The 17116-nt window shown below is 41.4% G+C and overlaps 1 protein-coding gene across 1 annotated transcript; it reads right to left on the reverse strand.

Annotated features, from left to right (window-relative positions):
* Positions 1-1278: 1278 nt before the first annotated feature.
* On the reverse strand, positions 1279-16945 carry abcb10 (ATP-binding cassette, sub-family B (MDR/TAP), member 10). Its single transcript, XM_048270331.1, has 13 exons — positions 15864-16945; positions 15311-15511; positions 14796-14998; positions 11910-12044; positions 11503-11649; positions 10848-10983; positions 8800-8895; positions 5766-5975; positions 5141-5220; positions 3711-3891; positions 3161-3204; positions 3038-3072; positions 1279-2843 (listed from the first exon to the last, which is right to left on the reverse strand). The coding sequence occupies exons 1-13, from the start codon at positions 16279-16281 to the stop codon at positions 2588-2590; spliced, it is 2142 nt and encodes a 713-aa protein (XP_048126288.1). The 5' UTR covers positions 16282-16945; the 3' UTR covers positions 1279-2587.
* Positions 16946-17116: the final 171 nt, after the last annotated feature.

Consider the following 17116-nt stretch of genomic DNA (forward strand, 5'->3'; position numbering starts at 1 on the left):
GAACTGGGTCACAAAAGCAATGCAACTCTACGAAATGTTCTCAGAAGTTCTGTTTTTGAGCAGTTTGAGAAATATACATGGAGAAACAAAACTGGTTTATCTAAGTCTTCATCACCCCTCTGTTACATTACTATTTGGACATATTTTGTAGTCGATAAAAGGCAATATTCTTTTGCATACATCTACTGTGTGCACGACACTGCCAACCTCCCAGAGGTTAACGTGTAAGTGTGTAGATGAGAGCTACTAAAATGGTCTAGAGGTGGAGCGGGGAGAAGAGAAATCCACCTTCATCAACACACAAGTCCCAATGCTGCGTGCGGCATATGACAACTGTGCCCCCTTGTGGCAAACAACAGTACTACATCATCATTAAGTAATAAAACAATGTAACAAAACTCCTTAAATTAAAATCAATGGAGAAGACAATTCAGCAATATATTTTAATTTATACTTTAACACCTAATAATTTATCACACAAAACTATCTTTTCATATTGATTAAATAATTTCTCAACGGATACATCAAAAATAGACATATGGATTGATATGACATTTAACACACACACACACACATATATATATATATATATATATATATAGTTCTGACGTATTGTATACTTCTTTTTAAGCTGTCATTAAAGTGTGCATCATTCAAGCCAGTGCAGTAACTTGCTCAATTAAAATGAATCCTATTCCTTTGCACTCACATCACTCATAAAGATGTATAAGAACAAAGACAGGTTGTCCTGGTTATTCTCCATCTGTTGCTAACAAACTATAGTGACCACAAAGGAGCATCCAGAGAGACACAAATTATTTGCATTCTAGGCACATGACATTCATTTTCTAAATAAAAGGTGTTTCTCTATAAAAAATGCAGTAAAACTGTGTGACATACTGACCCTGTGACACTGACTACATGCATACACCAACATCAATTGAAACACTTGGCTACAGATTGGCTAAAATATAATAAAAATTACATTTGGAACAAATGTCAAATGAAAATTGATCATACAATTACAGCAGAGACTTTCTAATGAGACACAGCACTCAAAAAAATAATTCATAGAAATGCATGGGGTTAGTTTGTAACGCCAATATGGCCGTTGTCTACACATATCCCACCCCTTCCTCGGCAAAACGTTGACATGTAAATACATTGAGCCAATCATGTGGTGTGATGTGAATACATTGAGCCAATCATATGGTGTGTTGTGAAGACATCTTGCCAATCATGTGTTGTGAACTCGCCGCTGGAGCAAGATTGGTGTCGTGAAGCCTTGTGCACGCGCATTTCTGCTGAATAGGATGCCCGATGAGTGCCCAAAAAGCGTTGCTATATGGCCGCCGAGTGGAGGGACTTGCCTAAAAGGACTTTGATTCCAGCCTTGGCCACTTTTGTCATTAAAATAATTAGTTGATTCAGCCAGTGGTTTAGATCACTACACTGCTTTGCCCAGGTGCCATCTTTTGCAAAGCAGCAGCTCAGTGCACTGTGTGGAAGTGGAGATAATCTCAGCATCAGCACTTGTGGTCGATTTCTCTTTTAAATATGCAGTTAGTTAGAGGGCTTCCATGGAGGTTTCTCAGTTTAACTGGATCTCTTAGTTTTGTCACCCAGAATTGTTTAACACTCCTAGAAAACAGAAATCTGATCATTTCTTTTCATCAGTGTACAAACAAACACACAACAAACAAACAAACAAACAAACAAACAATTCCAACACCAAGATCAGAGGTCTAACTGATCCCAAACCAGCTTGAGAGTGCACTGTACAGAAGTCATAAAGACTTCCAGTAATTAGGTCTACAGTCGCTGCAATTTCCTTTGACAATTAGGAATGTTTGAAAAATGTAACCGACGAGACAAAAAGACAAGGTGTGTTTTACAAAGACCTATAACAACATCATAATGTTGTGTTTTACAATTAGAAGAGTCCATCTGAAATCAGTCAAATAAAGCCTTCAAAACCTGGGGAGTCATTGCTTAGAGTTTCAAAAGCAGATCTTCATAAACTATACAGTACAGTTCAAGTTTTTGGATACAACAAAAATATAAATTGTGCAGTCGTAAAAACATCAGGCATACTGTGTGTCTCTCTAAGGAGTCACAAAAATAAAGATCTGTAAGGCAGGTTTGATTAGTGGACACACAGACTGACTCATGCTGTGCATAAGTCACAAGCATCATTCTCCTTTCAGTCTTCTTGCGGTTGGTATTGGTTGGTTGGTTGTTATTCAAGCATATTTCATGTTCTTTTCTCTTGTCAAAGAATAGTTTTCCAAAGCTCCTTTACCCTATTTAAAATATACATTATCAGTGGAAAAAAAATAATCCTCTCCTCAGTCTGCATCCACACCCAAATCATTGGTTAGCTTGAGGTACCGGTCATGGTGCTACTCAACCTGCGCTTGTCTGCCATTCCCAAAACTACGCTCAGGTTAGCGTCTGAAGAGTGTTTATGTGCCAGAATTAAACAACTTGTTGGTGCTGCCAGATCACTGTCCCCCATCAGTCTGTGGTCCTGGATGACCTTTGACCCTCAGAGCTAACCCAGTCTCAGTTCCTGGCCTCTGGTGCCTCACTCATACAGGGCCTGCTTCTGCTCGTCCTGCATGAAGGCCTGCTTCTCCATGAGCTTCCGGAAGAGTCCGTCGCGGTTGGCCAGCAGCTCGGCGTGGCGGCCGCACTCGACGACGTGGTGCTGGTCCAGCACGGCCACGTTGTCGGCGTTCTGGATGGTGGAGAGGCGGTGGGCGATGATGAGCACCGTGCGGCCCACCATCAGACGCTCCAGCGCCTCTTGCACCAGGAACTCGTTCTCCGCATCCAGCGCACTGAGATGAAGGAGGTAGGGAGAGAGAGAGAGATGGATGGATAGAAAGAGAAAGAAGGATGAAAAGATGGGAGTGTCAGAGAGAAAAAGAATGGAACAACAGAAGTGGATAGAGCGTGATGAAATGATTCAGATTGACACCCATTCATGAACACACAAAACAGGACACTACATTAATAGAGGCTCTCTTCTTACCTTGTGGCTTCGTCAAGCAGGAGTATCTTGGGGTTCTAGAGAAAATTATGCAAAATTAAAACAAATACAATCAGATTTTGCACTGGTAATAAAACAGTATACATGTATAGTGAAATCATTTACCTTAAGTAAGGCTCTTGCAATGGCAATTCTTTGCTTCTGACCACCTGATAGGAGGGATTAGACCATTACATTCAATGCTGCACAAATGTAAAGGTTACATAATCACGAAATCAGACGAGTGATCCCCCAATTGGAAGATTAAGCTTTTGTGAAATTGAGTCTAGACAATCTTAATGTGATGAAACACTGCAAATCTGGTTAAGAATGTCAATGAAGGGAAAGACTACAGACAACACTTCAGAACACTTTGAAGATTAAATGACAAAAGTGTCATTTTCATTTTACCTCTTTCCACTGAATCCACAGTTTAAAAAGGTGATATTAAATACCTTTGTCCCATTTATAGCATATCTATGCAAAAGTCAATTTGTTCTCAATTTCAATAAAAACATAACATTCTAAATGGGATCAAGAAATACATGCATTCAGATAAGCCATACTAATTCCTGTTCAACCCATCATGATATATTCATATTGATTACTAGTAGAAGATGTTACAGCACAATAACATGTTAACAATCAATAATGACCACAGTAAGTAAATGCTAACCTGACAGAAGAATTCCTTTCTCCCCCACCATGGTGTCGAAGCCTTTGGGGAAGCCTTGGACAAAGTCATAGGCATTGGCAATCTGAGCAGCACGCTGGATGTCCTCAGCTGTGACACTCTTGGGATCCACCGCACCATAGGCTATGTTCTCAGCTATGGAGCTGGAGAAGAGCACGGGCTCCTATGACACACACCCACCCACCCACCCACACACACACCCACCCACACAAAATGAAGAAAAAATGTATAAGCATTAACAAGTGTCAATCTTCATGGATATCAATAACTATATGATTTACTAGAACTTATCAATTTAATAACAATAATTAGATAGCATGTAGTAGGTAATGAAGATATCAAAAAAAGCTCCATAATTATAAGCAAAGCTGTGAACCAGGCTGTGTCAAATGTGCTCCTGCTAGGTAACATTATCAGGAAACACAACATCTTATTTTATTTTAGGGGCAGCCGTGGCCTACTGGTTAGCAATTTGGACTTGTGACAAAAGGGTTGCCGGTTCGAACCCCGACCAGTAGGCACGGCTTGAGCAAGGCACCTAACCCGAGCGCCGCTGTTGTTGCAGGCAGCTCACTGCGCCGGGATTAGTGTGTACTTCACCTCACTGTGTGTTCACTAATTCACGGATTGGGATAAATGCAGAGACCAAATTTCCCTCACGGGATCAAGAGTGTGTATATCCTTATCCTATTCCACGTCCACGTAGACGACTCACAACTGTATCTCAACTTTCTGCAGTCTCTCCTGGGTTGTCTGGAGGATATTAAAGGCTGGATGGCAAATAACTTCCGTGCCCCATATGTCAAGTCTCATGCTAGGAACCTTGATGTTATTTTTGATTCAGAGCTTTGTCTTGACAAGCAAATCTGTGCTGTTGTCAAAAACAGCTTTTATCAGTTACGAGTAATTGCCAAAATCAAACCTTTCCTGTCTTTTAAGGATCTTGAAAAAGTAATCTACGCCTTCATTACATCACGGCTGGACTATTGCAACTCTACATCTAGGCCTCCCCCAGTCCCTACTAAATTGTCTTCAGATGGTCCAAAATGCAGCTGCTAGACTGCTGACAGGTACTAAGAAACATGACTACATACTCCAGTCCTGGCTTCCTTGCATTGGCTCCACTTTAATTTTAGAGTCCAGTTTAACATACTTCTGACTTACTTACTGTCCATCTTCAACTGTTTGGACAGTCTAGCTTTAGCTTTGGTGACACTCTGTCTGAACAGCTGAAGCAATTTGTCACCCTAGCTTACAGCTTTGGGAAGTTTTGGAACGACTTTTCTATCTTTTTTCATGCACCTTGTGTAAAAACGTTTAACATTCTTTTTTGTCTCCAGATAAACAGGACACATATTTTATCTTTTTTTTGTTGTTGAAATATTTGAAAATATTGTCATTGGTGGATTTACCTGACTGACTGTTCCGATATGACTCCTCAGCCAACAAGGATTAAGCTCCCGCACATCTCTGCCATCAATAGTGATCATGCCTGTGACAGTGGAGTGACACAATGTTATGTCTACTATGCCTCTAACAACAGATGCCTTTAAAATAGTCAATCATCTTCACACAGGGGCCATCATAGCCCTATAAATCACTTTTACACCCTAGTGCCTGCAAGTAAAACCAAAAAAGCACTGACTTGTTCAAAGCCATGAGGATGCAGGCTTTAAACTTGACCATACCAATAACCCTAACCCATGCTAATTACCCTAACCCATGCTAATAACCCTAACCCTAACCCATGCTAATTACCCTAACCCATGCTAATTACCCTAACCCATGCTAGTAGGTGTCATGAGGTGACAGAATGTGATGAACTAGAGCAGACATGAGTTTAAAATCTTCGACTTAAAAAAAGAATCAATTTGCTCTGTCTATATTTATAGACTGACTAAGCCATACCATGAACTTGGTTGATGTGGAATCAATAGACACACACAACACATTGTGATAAAACATAGACCGTGTTTATGCTGGGAATGCACGATAAATGAATATTGCAACATTATTTCGCCAGTATCTCCGTCTTACCCGACTCTGGGTCATACAGACGCAACAGCAGGGAGACCAGGGTGGACTTGCCCGACCCGCTTGGCCCGACCACAGCCATGACCGTCCCAGCCGGCACCAGGAGACTCAGGTTCTGGAAGATGGGCGCGTCCTTGCGGGTTGGGTAGGCAAAGGACACGTTGTGGAACTGCAGCTGGCCCTTAAACTGCTCAGGTCTCAGCACTGTGCCCTCTGGGGAGAGGGGGAGGGGGGGGGGGGGGATGAAAGAGAGGCGAGATGGTGTGAGGAAAGAAAGAAAGAAGAGAAGAAATTCAGAGGAGAAGAGACAGGAGGCTTAAGGTGATGATACATACACTAGACCCGCACATCCGGGAACCTTTAATGTGCTGCGTGTCCCCAGACCTTTTTCGGGACGCTGTGGCACAACAGGTTACTATGGTTACAGCGTCCATACCACATATGGATCCAAGTGCCCACGGGGACCCAGGTTTGAATCCGACCTGCGGTCATTTCCCGATCCCACCACATCTCTCTCCCCCACCTACTTCCCAAAAATATACTTAAAAAAGAGGTGTGGGCAGTAGTCCAGGCAAAGTAAGGTCTAAACCAAAACTAATTTCACATTTTTATATTTCATTTTGGTCCTTTGAATCAATGGAAATGGTTGTTGAGTCTTTAAGTAGAGCCAGTGTGTTTCTGCATTTGCAAGTTTTCCACAATGTTAAAGCCATAACCTTGGTTCGCTGACGAACATGAGATGTTAACCAATAGAAAGTCCATCTTTGATGATGTCATCGATCTGAACTAATCTCCAATCACCTGTCTAGTGGAATATTTTTGCACTATATAAGGCAGTGTCTGTAATATATTATTCCTCTTTCAACATTCTGATGTGACCAGCTGGCCAGATTCAGAAGTCAATGAGGCAGTTAGGTAGTGAGTCAACATTACAGTACAAGCAGAGTTTGGTGAGTCTGCAGTGATGTAGGAATATCATGGAAATAGAGCCAACATTGTCAAGTGCACAGTGACAAGAAGAAAGATCACCCCCCGGTGATGCGCAGGGGCCAGTGGTTTGCTACATGTCTGACAGTTGCACAAGCATACGGACAAGCACATTCAGGACTGAGGGTCAATGAATACTGGTGTGTGTGTGTGTGTGTGTGTGTGTGTGTGTAAGCAACCTACACGTTACTCACGTTGCTCATCTTGCACTGGATCATCTTTCTGAATCTCAATATTCTGATCACAAGTGTGGGAAAATTACTAAGTCAGCACCAGTCAGGCTACATTCATTGTTTTGCACTTTTATGATGTTATCAAAAGTAGGCCTATTGGTTTTACCAAAAATATTTGGGAATATCTTTAAGCTACAAAAATACACAGCTATAAAGTGTTTTGATACAAAATACGAAGCCATTTTTATTCAACCCAATTAAATAAAAATTACAAAATACTATTTGTATTTGAAATGTGTACTTTAAATACATGTATCATATATTACTGCCCATCCCTGGGAGTAGACATCACTTGTTCTGAGATACCATGTTTGATTCAGGAGATATGATGCAAACTATAGGCTTATAACATAGCTATAGTGGAACATTTAATGGTTGCCACGGCAAGTACAAGTTCTCCAAGTTATGCCTTTATGAAAGAATTGGACCTCATTTTCACAGATCCTCTGTATTATGAAAGATCAAAACTGCCAAAGGTACAGTTTTTGACCTATGCACAAATAATTCCAATTTTGACAATGTTCCACCACTTGGATTTTCATCAACTGAATACAATAAAAATAATTTCTGCTGCAATTAGTTTTGGGTTGGGTGATTTTTTCCTCACACATTACCTAGACTACAGAGAAATGACGATACGCTGTTGTGCGAATTCGCCTTATTCATGCGGCGGCCATTGTTAACCAAATTGAGGCTACAGGGTAGACAAACCATAGGATTGTAGAGAAGGAGAAGGTTCACCGAAGCACACGGAGATGGCTTTTACATTTGTTTATTGTAGTGCACAGCAATTGACTAACGTTTCGACACTTCGGTGTCTTCGTCAGAGTCCATAGGATTGTAGGGTTCTATGCATTCGCCAGTAGGTGGTGAAAAAGCATTAATGATATAGTCAGTGTACCCCTTTGGTTTACACAGTGGCCGCCGCGTGAATAAGGTGAATGGGGCAACTTTTTGAGCAATGTTGCTGGGCAACAACATAACCAGTTCCATTTATTCTGATTGGATGATCACAACGACTTGCCTACTGATGATTAGTGCTTTAGAGCAGTGGTTCTCAATCTTTTTTCAGTGATGTACCCCCTGTGAAATATTTTTTCAGCCAAGTAACCCCTAACCGCTACGCTTCAACCACGACTCCATCGTTTGAGTTTTGACAGTGATTGACAGGTGATGGCGGGTGGCATGTGACAGGTTGGGTTTTTAGGATAATAAAATTGAATAGCCTACTGAAATATAAAATTAATTTTATGAACTTATATTTTCCTGAAATATTCATTAAATAATTGTTTTTAAAAGTATTTTTGCATGGATTCTACTTTTTAAATATATGTATATTTTAAAATCTCACGTACCCCCTGGAGTGCCTTCATGTACCCCAGGGGTACGCGTACCCCGTTTTAAGAACCACTGCTTTAGAGAAAATAAATTGTTGCCCAATATCAGTGGGAACATGCCAGAAGCACAATAATGAGGAACATTGCCCAGCAACAGCTGTCCCATATCATTAGCTTTAGTCTCTCATAACTAAGGCATTGCTGTGACATTGCAACAATTGCTACTATGTCACTAGCATAAGGCTGTGGATTGCTACAACAAAAATACCTAGATATTGTCGGAGTAGCTTACACATTTATGAAGTGAAAACTATATACTATATTAGATTAGATTCAGATTAGATTCAACCTGGCAATCTTGGCATTTAGCAGAGTACAGGTACAGAGCTATATACAGTATGTGCATGGCCTTTGCCCCTAATCTCTGTGGTGTACGTAGTCATGCAAGTGTGACATCACTGTGAGTGCAGTCATGCTCACCATCGAGGGGGAACTCCGGTCTTCTGTCCACGAGTTCCCACAGTCTGGCTCCAGCACCAAAGCCTTTCATCAGCTCTGAGTAGAAGGAGCTGAAACCTGACAGGGCAAATGGATGACCCAGTAAAAAACAGTCAAAGCCTGCACCTCAACAAATCACTGGTGTTGAGTCCCATATTTGGACTGCACATGAAGCATACTTTTTTTCTTTTGGTCAACATAAATGATCCTGAAAACTCATTAAGTGTTAACAGCCACTTTTGGCTAGGTGGTTATAAAAAAAAAGTAATTATATCTGTCTTAATTAAAGTACCCATAAAAATGACATGCCACAGATTCCTGGCAATGACTGACTGATTTACTATCTCTATAGTTCTCGGAGCTAGAAAATATGTGTTATGAGAGCTCATTACGGCAGACAGAGAGTATGCACGAGTGCAAAAGCATTTCTTCTCACTTCTCTAGTGCAGCTCAATTTAGTTATGTGTCAGGAATTTCAACTAATGTGAAACTACACCAGAGAAAAACACAAACCCAGACACACATTATACTATTACACAATAATAGTGGATTAAACCAAATAATTTTATCAATGTACGCCAACAATGATATGAAAACTGGTTTAATGACTTTATTTGGGGATGGCTTTGCAGTCCACAGATCAAGATGAGCTGTACTCTCCCACAGCCCCTACAGATCCAATGTGTGGTGGTATGGAACACAAGCACATAGGACTTAATGTTTTCAGGCCTATGATGTTATATTTTAATATTTATTAAAGAAATTGGGCTACATTTTTACCATTTCCTGAGAGTTTACTTTCAGGGAAGTCAACTAGTCTTACTTTTAATTTCTGTTTAATGGATAGGGAAGTAAGTCACTAGCTACATGGTCATTGTTTGTCATGCATTAAACCACTGTTTGTACTGTATATATTACCTTGTTTGGCTATTAATCATCGTGCATGGTCCAGAACAACTTTCTATTTATTTCATGTTTTTATAAACCGTCTGAATGACCTTTTGTACAGAGCGCTCTATCAATAAACTTGCTTCATCCTTCCTGACACATGGAACACAGAGACAACACGGCGATCTGATCTAATCTGAAATTTTACTGTCCAATATTCTCTTAATCTGAAAATAAATTGCTACAAAAGATCATAGGAGAAACACAACAAGACAACATGAAATGTGCAAATATATTGGTGGAAAAATTAAATGAAGGTCAATTTTGGCTTCTCACAAGGTTTTGAACCATGTAGGAAGAGAACATTCAGTGGTAAAAGTAGATGACTATTAGATATTACTGTTTAAAGAATGTAAACCAACTGGCCTTGATCATTTAGGTTGGAGGAATGAAAATTAACTCTTTCAATACTGACAGAATCTTTTTACAAAAAGGCATCCTGGTTAACTGCTGATGGCGTATAGGTGAAACAAAAAAATATGGAACACTGATTTTGGCAGCTTGCCTTGCAACGTGATCTTGGAACATCACTTAAGGTTATTCATCAGCCAGATGAATATCTGGGTGGGAAATTCCAAGGAAATCAAACAATGTAGGGCAGGGGTTTCAGACTCAAATTAGGCGTGGCCGGATTTGTTGTAATGAGACCCCTTGGGGGCCGTCATCATCATGGTTATTATCATTTTTCTGCACAGGTACAGGTGCTCCTTTATTATATCCACTTATGAGCAAACAGGTACAAATCATGTACTGCTGTTACATACTGCTCTTTCTCTTTTGAAATACCCTACATGCCATGTCACTTTTGTCAGCCCTTCCTTCCTGAGGATGGTTTGTAGTGCTAGGTTTGATCAATCGATCATAGAAATATTACTTATTACACATTGAAGACAACTGGATGTGACTATTTTTTCTCCTAATTTTCCCTATCCAATCCAAAACATCTAGGATGTATGTATGTATTTAAGTGTGAAAACTGCTGACGGGCCTGATCTGGCCCCCAGGCCTTCTGTTTGACACCCCTGATGTAGAATACGTACAGTAGGTCAGCCAGTCAGGCAAACAAACTAACACATACACACCTGCAATGCTGATGCCCACCCAGAAGGTGTACATGAGGAAGGAGGAGAGTTGTCCCACAGTCATGTGCTCACTGGCGGTCAGCAAGCCGCCCTTGTACAGCACCGCCAGGATCATCATGTTGCCACTGAGACCAGTCTGTCACACACACACACACAGTGGGAGAGAGAGAACAGAAGAGGGTAATTTGTGTCAGGATAAAGAGATTATGTCAGTTTTGGCTTTGGTCTTTGGCACGCTAGAAACCAAAAGCTACAACAAGGAACAGGTTGTTCTGGTGAGAAACATAGTGGTCAGTGGATGATGTCTCTGCAGGTGTGGCCCTCTGTAGTCAGTCAGATAGTCACGGAGCTCTTAAGGAGAGATGGAGAGGTTGGATAGAGAGACTGAAAATGAATTTATGTGGAGAACATGGAGTGAGTGAGTTGGAGTGAGAGTGTGAGTCTTCGTGATGGGAGAGAGAATCTGAAGTCAGGGAGCAACCATTGAAAAAGACAGAGATAATGAGAGAATGGGCCATATTAAGAGAGTGCGTCTGGACTGTGATTGAGAGTGAGATGATAGCCGTAGCCCGCGAGTGAGCGAGAGTGAATGAGTCAGTTTAGAGAGCACCTGAGAAGTTAAGTTCCAGGGCGAGTCACGTTAAAGGTCACTCACCATCCCGAAAAAGCCGGCTCTCAGCACAGCCTCCTTCTTGGCCAGCTGGAACACGTAGTTGATCTTCCCCACATACTTCTCCAGCTCGCTCCACTCTTTACCGAACGCTCGCACCGTTCTCATGTTACTGATCCGCTCCTCAGCCAGCTGACACGGAGCGAGAGATCAAGAGAGACGATGAGAGAGACGTGGGGAGGGAGAACAGAGGGTATTGAGCAGAGAGAGAGAGAGGGAGAGGGAGAGGGAGAGGGAGAGGGAGAGGGAGAGGGAGAGGAGAGAGAGAGAGAGAGACACGTGAGATGAGATGAGAGGACAGGTGGAAAAATATTGTTTTAGGAGCCTGTTTACTTTCTTGTCACTTCCTTTTGTCAGAAATATCCCGACAGCATTCCAAAAGTTCCATTTACCTGCGTAGCCTCAGCCAAAGAGTCCTGGGTGCGTTTGGAGATGGAGCGCAGGTATCTGCCATAGATCACCGACATGCCGGCCATGGGCGGAACGATCATCAGCACGAACGCAGCCAGACTGGGAGACACGTAGAACTACAAGGAAGCACACAGGGGACGAGAGAAAGAAAACAATGTCAGAAGTGCATTCCTGGCCACCTTCTCTTGCTTTATGGTTGAATGCTCTTTTTTAATAGACGCCTCTCCCACGCACACCTTTAATGGATTTTTACAGAGTTTTCCATTAAAACCCCTGCTGCAGTTATACAATGGGCTCACAACAATGGACGAGTTACAACCCATCATTATCCTCAGTCTACAACTATTCTTACAGAGAAGTGAACCGTTTAAAAAAACAACAACAAAAAAATCCCTATTGTTTGTTTTCATCAACTTGCCAACAGTAAAATAACTTGAAGGGTTTAAGGATTACATAATTTCAAATGATCTTTTACACTTGTACCCCAATGGTGAAATAGGGCAGGTCCATGCATAGAGATGTCCTAACACCTAACAACAAAGGAACATAAATCTGAAATGCACTCCTACGTTAGTGACACACAAATTCACATGACATCATCAGAGTATCTTATTCTTGAGCACAGATTTTTCCATAGAACAGAACTGTATATTGTGGATGTTAATGGTGATTAGTTCTGGTCACTAGCTTTTTATTCGATTACCCAATTTGTGCTGCACTAACAAGCAAACCTTTCATGGGTAATTGCTGCCACAAAATTCAACTGACGATGGCAGATTGTTAAACTACATAATATCTATAAAATGTGATACAATATTGTGAATATTTCATAACATTTCTTGTTCCACTGCCTTGGTTTTTCATCTTGAGAGTGCCAGTTCAGTAAATGTCTGAAATCAGTGAAAGGAGATCAGCTGGAATGTAATTTCATTTGAACAGCATATGCCACTGCCATTCCATCTGCATTGCTAGGCAACAGAGTGAAGGAGAGGGGGAGGGGAGATCCTGCCCACAATTACATTGGTCAACAATCTAACCCAATTTGCTCTCTGACAATGGTTCTTAATCAAACAAGATGGCTCTTAATTATGCCATTTTGTTAATCATTTTTAAGGACATTGTATCCCATGTTGATTAATGATATACTTTCACCGAATGAATACACAGAGCCGCAACATTTTACAGAAAAAGTGGCATTCCTGGCAATGTTACATCACAAACAAACCCAGAATTAATTTTAAGATTACATGCCTAAGTCAAGTTGGAAGAACTTCCTTGAAGGCTGCTGACAACACAATAGTCCGTATTATCACACAAAACACCAGAATGACTTGACAAACACTTGCTGTCATCACTGCTGACAATCAGCCACAATCTGTGTAATTAAGGGTGATCTTCCTTTTAGTAGTTACATGACCAGTTCCTCAGGTCCGATATGGCCCTCATTTCCTGCTACAGTAGTGCAGCCCCACTTCCTGTTCTGGGACATATATAGAACTGGTGCAAATGAGTTCAAGCCTTGTCACCTCTTTGTTACTGATAACAAATGAAAGATCATTGCACCGGTCTGTAAATCATCAATCAAATAAGTTCAGTGTTGACGGTCATTTCACAGGAAATGACAAACAAGATAATGACCAAATAAGAAAAAGAAAAAAAGACATACACCTGCAATGCTATGAGCACAACTGCTAATGGAAAGAAAATAAACCTTTCAAACCCTTCCACCTCCATAGAATTGCCTTGAAACATTTTAATCACAAAAAGAAACAATCTTTGCAAATAAGGCTATAAAGCTATAAATGGCAGATGCTGTCTGCTCCGAAACTGGACACACTATGAAGTCATTATCTCAGTATATCATGGAGTCTGCTCATTTGGTCACCTTAGCAACAGGTGCTGCTTAAAAGCGACCTTTCTGACGAGATCCCGGAGGGATGAAACCTAGACGGGCTACTCTTAGGGCATCTAAGCCCATCTCCACAGATTTGTTTGGATTTGTTTCAAACCCCTTCTTCAGGAGGGCATTGAGGCTTTCAGCCATTTCCATTAGTAAAAACACTTGAGGCTAGCCATCAGAGATTTGTTCATGAGGACAACAGCCAGTGTAGCCTGTGTTTTCCCCCCTTTATCACAGTACATGAGGACCAGGTCTATGTATGCATTGCCATCCCTACACTTCACTACACAAGCACAATTGATTTAATGAGCTGGTGGAACGAGCTACCAAATGCAGTCAGAACAGTGTTGTCCCTTCCCATCTCCAAGAACCTCTGGAAAATGCATCTCTTCCAAGATCACATTCTTTCCTGTACCCTCGAACACCCTAACATGCTCTGACACACTGCGGCACGTACTGCACGTACACACTTCTTCTCTCTGCTCCCGTATAGCGGTCACCACAAATGTCTAATAGCTTACTGAAGCTTGATTGTTGTCCTTCAACTTTAACTCGCTTTGAATAAAAGTGTCAAATGGAAAAAAAAAAAAAACATTTTCTTTCAGTCTCTGTAAACTTTACTATCCTTGAGAAAAGTCCCAGTGCTTAAGAATTTGTGAGAATGCTACTAACTTCCCTTTACTGCTACTACATCAACAGCAACAACAACTGGGCCAACTACTATGACACAAACTATTACGACAACCCCTTGCACCACTGCTTCCACTATGACATTTCTTTTCAGAATATAGTTGGTAGTTAGATCTGGGGAAGATAAATACTACCAAGAAATGAAAAGACATGTTTAGGCACATTGGTCAACTGTTGCTGTTTTTTAAATGTGCTATATAAATAAATTGACATTGACATTGAAATTGACCAGATTTGAAGAACAGAAACAGAAGACAAAAGCAGGAAACTTCCTCACCATCATACTGACACCCACACCCGCCTGAGCGACCGAGCGCAGGCCATCTGAGAGGTTGTCCGTCAGTGAGCGTCCCACAATGGTGGTATCTGAGGACAGGCGGTTGATGAGTTCCCCAGTGCGAGTCTTGTCAAAGAACCCGACTTCCTGTCTGATGATGGAGGAGAAGAGAGATTCCCGCAGATTTCGCACAATCTGTTGCCCTGTGAATGATTGTCATGACAGTACAACCAGTCAATCACTAAACTTAAATGTCACCTAACCAGGAGCTACCAAGAGCCTTCCTGTGATATCAACATTTACTAGTAAACTTGCAAAAAAGCAGTGCAAAAAACACCACTAGTCAAAAACTTTGATGATATGCAGCCAGCTTTATCATCAAAGATCTTCATTACAATGTCAAAAGCACTTCTTTCCCCTTCACCACTGAACTGACAACAGCACAGGTTCTTCATCAGAGTATTATCATAGTACATAGCTCTGTCGATAGTTCAGGAGAAAGCCTGGACATCTACCGGAGATCTGCATGAGGTAGACGCGTGCAGCATTAGCAGCTCCCCCAAAGATGAACACTCCACCCAGCATCATACACAGGGAGGTCAGGGACGAACTGAAGTCTGCGGTGCTGCTGGAATAGATGGTGTCGATGACCTTTCCCAGGAAATAAGGAGCCGACATGGTTACAGCACTGGAGGCCATCAGGAAACCCATGGCCGCTGGGAATGAAGAGGTGGGAGAAACAAACAAACAAACAAACAAATCAGACTAATATGGTGTGGTGACAGCCATACTATACAGTTTTTAGCAGGTGTAGCTCAAAAACTCCAACACAATGGCTATTGTCTTAACTTCGTGAAGGTCTCTCTAAATATGAGAATAAAAAGTTATTTGAGAACCAGAAAAAAAAACCTTCAACAAAACAAGAGATCAAATCAGCACACAGTAACAAAAAATACCCAAATCGGTGATTGTTTTGCCATGTCCATATCATGACCTGAAATGACATTACATTACATTACATTTGGCTGACGCTTTTTAACCAAAGCGACTAACAGCTAAACTACATACTCGACAGTCGCCATCGCTCCGGGTGCGCCAGGTGCAGTAGTCTTCTGATGTCTTCCGATGGTACTGGCATGAGGTTTTTACCAGTCTTGATTGCGTTGTCTTTACTTTCAACCCCATCTTGAGTGGCTGGCCTCGAATCAGTGGAGGTACTATAACAGTTCAGTTTGTGCGTCGAGAGTCTCCATAGATCCCGGGGTGCTGAAACCTCTCCAAGTCGGATACAGGGCAATGGCGACGTGACCACAGACTCTAAATGAGAAAGTGGCATGCGACGTGAAACTACATATTCACGTCTCTTCCATGACCCCTTAAGAACTGTACTTTCCACCCAGTACGTCCGATTTTGACCGCAATGTGTATTCCTGCGCTTCAGTAGGTTCACTGCTGTGCATTTTGTCAACTTAAATATGAGTTTCATCCTGTAGCATCTACTAAACCTAGCTGTCAGGTGGTCAACCGCATAGAAACACAATTTAAACTGTTAACTAACACATCGGGTCTTCGAATGGACAATGTTTAACAACATAACTTGTTAACGTTAGCCTGCTACAACACAGTTGCCAAATAAAGTGAACGGTCTCTTCGCGACAGCTGCATCCCCCTTAAAAGATCTGCCCAATGGGAAAGGCTATACTCTTCTTTTTGACAGTTATTTCACATTATCTGTTCATGACAGCCACATAAAAGAAGGGTTGTTGCGCCCTGCTATCTCCTATCGTTTGTTACTAACGCCCTGTCACAACAATCTGTTTACTGATAACAGGCTACAGCTATGTCGAACACATTCATTTGACACTCTCAACCACATCAACAATAAGCACTAAACGCACGTACAAACACCCTAAAAGAAAAGTATCCACAGTGTCAGAGGTATAGTCCGAAGACGAAAAGGTGACCCTAGTGTAGCATCCGGCGTTTACACTGCTACACACAAGTGTGGCACTCAAACCAATGGCCGATCACATACACATATAACTTTTTCAGGCATGTTCAATCGAAATTATTTCCTTCTCACTTGATTGTTGCAACACGTTCAGTTCTTTTTCGTTTTTAAAATGCCGAGTTTCTGCCTTTATATGAATAATAGTTGTAATATAAAGCTTAAATGCACACAAACAAGTGACACTGAAACGAGACTCCATGTATAATGGGCAAACACCTAACGTAAAATAGCAATTCGCGTTTAATTCTTCTCATAATTATACTACTGCAATTATATCGTATATTTCCTGTTTCACCACACACGTACGACA

The sequence above is a fragment of the Alosa alosa genome, chromosome 18 (genome assembly GCF_017589495.1).
Source record: "Alosa alosa isolate M-15738 ecotype Scorff River chromosome 18, AALO_Geno_1.1, whole genome shotgun sequence".
NCBI lineage: Eukaryota > Metazoa > Chordata > Actinopteri > Clupeiformes > Clupeidae > Alosa > Alosa alosa.

Coding starts and splice junctions, on each gene's coding strand:
- abcb10 (XM_048270331.1), bottom strand. CDS start 16,281: ATGAAACTCATATTTAAGTTGACAAAATGCACAGCAGTGAACCTACTG. Junction 11,650..11,909: donor CTTTGGCTGAGGCTACGCAG/GTAAATGGAACT, acceptor GCTCCGTGTCAG/CTGGCTGAGGAGCGGATCAG. Junction 5,221..5,765: donor TCTGTATGACCCAGAGTCGG/GTAAGACGGAGA, acceptor CCACTGTCACAG/GCATGATCACTATTGATGGC.